The sequence below is a fragment of the Hydra vulgaris genome, chromosome 09 (genome assembly GCF_038396675.1).
Source record: "Hydra vulgaris chromosome 09, alternate assembly HydraT2T_AEP".
Taxonomy (NCBI): domain Eukaryota; kingdom Metazoa; phylum Cnidaria; class Hydrozoa; order Anthoathecata; family Hydridae; genus Hydra; species Hydra vulgaris.
This window is the reverse complement of record NC_088928.1, coordinates 24,952,501-24,960,000: the sequence shown is the minus strand read 5'-3', so window position 1 is coordinate 24,960,000 and position 7,500 is coordinate 24,952,501. Positions and strand designations below refer to the sequence as shown.

General features: G+C 28.1%; 1 protein-coding gene and 1 long non-coding RNA gene across 2 annotated transcripts in view; one reads left to right on the top strand and one right to left on the bottom strand.

Moving 5' to 3' along the window:
- LOC136084668 (uncharacterized) overlaps nt 1-1,939 on the bottom strand; it is a 2,970-nt gene extending 1,031 nt beyond the window's left edge. Inside the window, exon 1 of the long non-coding RNA XR_010640743.1 lies at nt 1,806-1,939. This is a non-coding gene — a long non-coding RNA (uncharacterized LOC136084668). The remainder of the gene's footprint in view (nt 1-1,805) is intronic.
- Nucleotides 1-7,500, top strand: part of LOC101238300 (protein jagged-1b) — a 20,391-nt gene that overhangs the window by 936 nt on the left and 11,955 nt on the right. The window contains exons 4-8 of the mRNA XM_065805130.1: nt 502-553; nt 1,780-2,001; nt 2,493-2,585; nt 5,666-5,779; nt 5,857-5,970. Coding sequence (XP_065661202.1) covers nt 502-553; nt 1,780-2,001; nt 2,493-2,585; nt 5,666-5,779; nt 5,857-5,970 — 595 coding nt within the window. The remainder of the gene's footprint in view (nt 1-501; nt 554-1,779; nt 2,002-2,492; nt 2,586-5,665; nt 5,780-5,856; nt 5,971-7,500) is intronic.

Below are 7,500 nucleotides of genomic sequence, written 5' to 3'. Positions count from 1 at the left end.
CGATTCTTGAAATGCGTGCTTGATGACACACTTGATATTTTCAAAGTCAAGAAATTGATTTGTATCACAATGAATCAAATTAAAAAATTATACTATAATTGGTTTAAGATATAGATGGTTTGTTTATGAGATGACTGTGTATTTCAATTATTGACTAGAACCCTTAAAACCCATAAAAATGACTTAATCATTTTTAAATTTGTTTCACTTAATTGTTAAATGACCGTAGATACAATATGCGAAATCCACCAAAAGGATCATCAAAAATGCCTAAAAATATATTATCATTTATAAACATTCAAGGAATGTTTTTTGCTTTGTTACCTTGGAGCCTTTAAAGTTTCAGTTACATTATAAACATTGCGCAGTAAACGCGAGAAACAAACTATCCTGCTCTGGAAATGAGAAAATTTCTCCGATTTAAAACAAGTTTTTTTAAATTTAAATATTTTTTTAGATTTAAAATTTATTTTTTCAGATTTTTTTTTTATCATTTTTTAGGATTTATACATGATATCAATTGAAGTAAAGCAACAAATTTCTAATAACTCAGGTTTGATTTTTTAATAAATTTGAAAATTTTATTGAAATGGGATTTAAAACTATCGTGTCCTATCGACGCGATAGTTTTAAATTATGATTATGCAAATTACGAGAGTAATTCGGATAATGATAATTATTATCAAGAGAATATTTTTTTAATTAAAAAAAAAAAACATTTCTAGAGTTTTAGGCCACAAATTTCTAATCGAAGTGCAAGTTTTATTATATGGAACTTTTTTTTCACTATGTCTAATTGACGTAGTTCATTTTAGCCATCAAAATGTATGTAGAAAAAAAGAAAAAAAAAAAAATCAACATTTTGCTCCCGTATACTCGATAAAAACGCAGCTCTACAAAGTAACAAGTCTTCTTGTTCAGAGGCGATTCTACGAAAAAATGAAGGGAGGTGAATCCTTAAAAAGTACCAACTGGCTAAAAAAAAAGGCCCTCAAAACGAAAATTTACCCGACTGAAATATGTCAAAAAGCTGACTCGCGACTAAATTCTTAAAAAAATTGACTATAACTTGAAAATCACTAACTCTACCGCTGTAAAATCGCCTCTGTTCTTGTTATAAATGCATATTTTTCATTTAATATTATTATTCGTTAGTTATTTGTTTTGCTTATGTTTTGTTTTAGCGCGTTTAAACCAGCTTTTGTTTATAACTAAACAATAACAAGAAACAAAAGAGTTCTTCTTCCTTGTCTTTAATTATGCAAAATGCGTAATTTTATATTGAAGAAACTGAAGCAAGTTATTGAATATTTGCGTTTTAATTTGCATTAATAACTTTTTATGCGACGAATTATCTGAAAAAATATGAGTGATTGCATTAAAAATGAACGATGCGATATTTACAAAACAATAAGATATTTTATGTATATAATATATATTATCGTATAAAACAATTAATACCCTTAGTTTAAAAAGTATTTTTAAGGGTCAGAGTAGCCTAGTGATTTCTGTGAAACCCTTGGTTTAACTATTAGACTTACATTTCCGTAGCGAATTAAAAGCACCGTTATTTAATTAATGAAAAAGTTCTATTTATCAAAAATATGGTATTAACATATTAAGATGTTTTTTAATTCACCCAGAAAATTTTAGACTTAACTATAATACTATAATATAAAGCTTATTTCACTTGAAATAAAAATAATTTCTCTTTGTACTTATCAGCTCATATTTAAAAAATGTTTAGCTATAGTCAATAGTTATTTTTTTTAATTGCAGCTCTTTTAAAGAAATATAGCACTTACATTAGCTTCACGCCTCATAACAAATGGATAGCAGTCCGCCAACAATTTATTGGATTTTACATTCGCACAACGTGTGATTTACCCAAATCAGCTAATGCTACATTTTGGTGTGATAATCCTGGCCACTATTATGGGTACGATGCAAACAATGTAAAGTTATGTCATAAAGGTTGGGAAGGAAAAAACTGCGATAAAAGTATGTTTCTTTTTATAATTAATTCAATTTCTATGAATGCAAATAAACATGCATACGTTACTCGACTTTCTCTCTCACTATCTTCCCCCCTCCCCCTCCCGTGTTTTTATGTTTGTTTATGATAAAATATGTTATACTGGTTTAGAATATATAAACATAGGTCTGAAAACTCTAATTTGATATTAAAGTTTAACAAGTTACACTAAAAAAACGCCAACTTTTTAAAAACTTCACCAACTTTTTAAAAACTTTTTAACACTGTTTTTATTTAGAAATCAATCATTTAGAAAATCTTTTTTTATTTTTGAGGATCTTTTCGTTTTATGTTGTTGTTGATAAAGATAGCAGACAAATACCTTATGGTTAGGCAATATAATAATGTTTCCCTTGTACAAATTTTTAAAACTTGACAGCCATTTAAAATCAATATCATAATAAAAATAACATCAAAATTTTATTTTAGTTATTTTTGATTTTTTTTTTTTTTTTAGATTACACAATTTGCATACCCAGAGATAACTATAGGTGTAGAAACAACCAAAAAATATGCAATCCTGGATGGACAGGAATTAATTGTGAAATTTGTGAGTTTAATGCAAAAATTCTTTTGCTTTTTTTTAATCTACAGTTATTTATTTAAAACTTTAAATAATTATCTTAAATATTTTAAAACAGCGATCAAAAGCATTATATTTGTCAAAAAGTGCTTAAAATGTGTTATTCCAGAGATTATTATTGACCCATTTCACCAAAAGTTTTCAGTTTTAAGTATAAAATTCTTAACAAAGATATGTAAGGAAAACTGGTAAAAAGTGATCTTCTTTTAACTAACAACGCTGTAAGAAACTCACTTTTAAAGGTTTTCAAAAGGACAGTAAGAATAATATGTATGTTGAGGCTTTACACAATTAAAGTAACTTTTGTGAAGTACCTTGGTGAAATTATTTTGTGTTTGGGAGGTATTCAATAGGTTACAAGTGGTGATGGTACACTCTTTCACCTAGTATCTATATTAAAGCTTGTTGATTTTTAATATTCAGTATAAAATTATTTAACAAATAATTATTCAATAGTTGAAAACTAAATACTTTTTTTTGTTAAAAAAAAATAAAGTAAAAAGACTAAAAACAAAAAAGCAAAATGAAAAAAACATCACAAAACTTTGGTTTTTATCCATTTAAATAGCAATTTTTTTCAAAAAAAGGAGCTTTATCTAGTTAATTTTATTCATATAAAAATAGTTATTTTATAAGATTAAAAAATTGAAGTTTATATGAGTCAGGAAAACATGGATATGGGAAAGAGTTCCAAAGGGTAGAAGTGCAGGGAAAAAATTAGATGAATAAAAGGTTTTAGAGCATGCAGGGACAGATACAGTAAATAAATGAGACTTCTCTGAATGACAAGTATGCGAGAATGAGCTTAACAGTAAAATAACTTTAATTTTATGATTTTAGAAAATATACATATACATACATATATATACATATGTATACATACATATATATACATATGTATACATATATATATATATATATATATATATATATATATATATATATATATATATATATATATATATATATATATATATATAGTGCTTTTTTTCTAAAAAAAGACCTGTATTTTTTGGATAGGAGGTGAGTGAGGTGAGGGGTTATGTATATAAAATACAAACGTCAATGTATATAAAATACAAACTTTACAAAACTATAAACTTCTATAACAAATCTCATAGCTTTTTCAAATTTTTGTTGGACATATCCTCTCATCTAGGAAACATCCTTGCCCTTAGTGTCTACTGCTGAATGCCTTCCCTTAAGTAACCACAAATCAATATAATTTGAAGGATCGAAGCTTGTTACCGGTGGTCCCACTAATCTAATGAATAACGACGTTGAAACTTGTTTTTGCCATTAATGAAGCTCTTGTTGGTGTGATGATCAGATTCCTCTGTGAAAATTTCACATTCACTTGAGGAAATGGAGATAGTATGTAGAGCGTGCACCAAATAAACTAAATTTTCAGAACCTTTTATCAATTGACTCTCTTTTAGTTTCATGTAAAAGGCGTTTGGATCAATAGCTGAATCATTTTTGGAATTTTTATTGTGAAGTGAAACTCTATGAAAATGGAGCTTGTGCTGAAACAAAAGCAAATTTGTAATAGGGACCACCATTATTTATTATTTCTTCGAATACTTAAACAAGAGCTGTAATTTTTTGATTTGCTTTGTATAGATCAATATTTCGCTCTTGTAGGTCCAAACTTAATTCCGATAATTCTTGGAGAGCATCACACATTGATCCTAAATCCATTACAAACTCTGTATATGTAATTTTTTTTTTTAAACCTGCATAAGTGGACTTATCATTTTTTGTCCTTTGTAGGATCAACCATCGCTTTCTCAAAATGTTTCACCAGCGCTTAATAATTTTCCCATACTGCAAAAACTGAACGAAAACTAGATGACACCCAACGTGTATTTAAAATTCAACCAATTTTCAGCAGCTAAATATTAAGTAACATCACTGCTGCGCCATCACATGCTACAGAAACTAAATAATTTTTTAAATCTTGATCTTTCATCCCATAAGAATGAAGACATCCAATAGAAGGAAAACATTAAATAGTCCTTGGTGAAATCATTCCACTGTCTTTCACACAGCACCGAATTCACACTATCAGTGTTCATTTTTGGCTTATAGTGGTTGGTTCATCAATTATTATCGAAATCTTACTCTTTGACTTTATGACTTCTTCAATAATTTTTTTCCTCATTTCGTTACCTATATGGTTGACAATATTAATGCATGCATTTGTAGAATGAAGAATATGACCCATTTCAACTTTATTAGTTTCTTGAAGATCAATTTCCGTTTCAAAGTTGTTAAAAGACTGGTTTCCTTTTGCAACTTTATATGCAGTTCTTTGTTCAGTTGTTTTGTTTAATTGATATTTTTATATCACTATTTAAATATATAAATTATGTTTTAACTTTAAATTTAAAATGGTAATAACAGGAAATTCATTAACGATTTAATAAAAATTACTTTTGCAAATAGCGTAAAGTTTGTGTTTTAAAAATAGATCTTTTTTAAGTAGCGTAAGGCATTTTAAGATTAATATTCGGACAAACATTGCACAGAAACAATAGAATTTTTTAAAAAAATTCTTAAAAATGCATATGGTTGTGAGATTAATAATAAAAAACAACCAGTTAGGCGTCATAAAAACAAATGCTATTAAGAAAAGAAGAAAATAAATTAAATTCTTCTTGAGCAAGTTTAAGCGCTGTAATGTTTTCAAATCTGCAAAAAATGTTTAATATTTAAAGATGAGCAAAAAAATTATATATATAAAAAAAAAGGTGCTGGAATGCTGTTCCGGTGCGTTCTAGGAGAAAAAAAGCACTGTATATATAAATACACACACACACACCCAAATACAAAAATGATAAAAAAAAAATGAGTTTCCTCTTCCATCTTAACAAAGCTCGACTTAAAAAAGCAATCATATAAAGTAGATTATTAAATCCAATTAGTTTTGTTTAATGTTAGTTTTATGTAACCTTAATAAAATGTTTTTTTCTGGTGTACTATGTTTCAAGGCATGTTTTTATTAATTGGCTTACATGGTTTATTTGCATTTAAAATTTTTTTAGCCACTTACAAGAAGTTGTGCAAGCCTCGTGATGACCATACTGGCCATTATGGATGCAGCTTTGAAGGAGAAAAAGTCTGCAATGTTGGTTGGGAAGGAGAAAACTGTCTGAAAAGTAGTGATTTAGATATTTAACATAGTTGTTTTATGTATTAAAAAAAAAAAAGTAGTCAACTGATTTTTGTAACATAGATATTGACGATTGTTTATCAAATCCTTGCCTAAATAACGGTTCATGTATTGATCTGCATGCAAATTTCGAATGTGTATGTCCTGGAGAATATGGCGGAAAGCAATGTGAAATTGGTTAGCTTAATTTATTATAATGACGGAAAAACTTAAAAAGGAAAAATGTTTTTTTTCTTTTTTAATTATTTGATTTTTATTTACCATTTGTTTTTAAATTCGATTCAGTCGATTACAAGTAATGCCTCATAATTCAGTCTATTACAAGTGTCACCTCATAATTCAGTCGATTACAAGTGTTCACCTCATAATTCAGTCGATTACAAGTGTCATCTCATAATTCAGTCGATTACAATTGTCACCTCATAATTCAGTCAATTACAAGTGTCATCTCATAATTCAGTCAATTACAAGTGTCACCTCATAATGAATGAATGAATTACAAGTGTCACCTCATAATGAATGAATGAATTACAATTGTCACCTCATAATGAATGAATGAATTACAAGTGTCACCTCATAATGAATGAATGAATTACAAGTGTCACCTCATAATAAATGAGGGTTAACAAAAAATCTACGAATAACCTGTTGAATCAACATTTGAAACATTTAAGACTCAACAAATCATGACATAATTTTACTTCCCCCTCCCCCCTTATCACATGACATATTATGTCCATAAATTGTGACATGGTAAGTGGAAGGGATTAGTAATTTTGTGGTGATTTTACATTATAGGTAGCAGGAGTGTCCGATTTTTTGACACAAAATAATTTTTTTTTTTTAAATCTAGAAAAGCTTTTATTTTGATTAAAATAGTGTTTAGCTAATACCTATATTAAAGGTAATAGCTAAACACTGAGACATAAAACCTCAGTTGATGTATGTACACTCCACTGCTGCTGTTACAATTTAAGTCAGTTGATAAATAACTGCGGTAGTGGTGAAGTGGTAGAGCGCTCGCTTCATAAGCCAGAGGTTCGAGTTCGATCCCCACCACGTCCCTGGTAGTACCGCCCTCAACTTGTTTCTCCACGCAGCAGCCTTGTTCGTAAAGTTTCGGAGTTATAGAGTTGAGGGTTATAACCACAATTAAGTAGCCTCCTCGTCTGTAGTGGCCTTCTGGGCCTTGGGGAGGTGAATTAACAAAAAAAAAAAATGTTAACTGCACCTACAGCTATATCTGTAACCGCAGTGTACAACTATATGATTGATAAAAAAATTTTATAATTTAAAAATTATTAAATAAAAATTAATTTTATATATATATATATGTATATATATATGTATATATATATATATATATATATATATATATATATATATATATATATATATATATATATATATATATATATATATATATATATATATATATATATATGTATATATATATGTATATATATATATATATGTATATATATATATATATATATATATATATATATATAGAACCCTTAGATGTTGTCCGAAAGTTTTTTACATATTTTGTTGACAAAAAGTAAAAATTAAAATGCAAGACCGGAATTTTTTTTTTTTAATAATGATAGACTGCCTGCCCCAACCAAACCCTCAGTCGATGTAGCAGCACTCCCTTGCGGGTCAGGCTATTCGTCAGTCTATGTAGCAGCACTCCCTTGCGAGTCA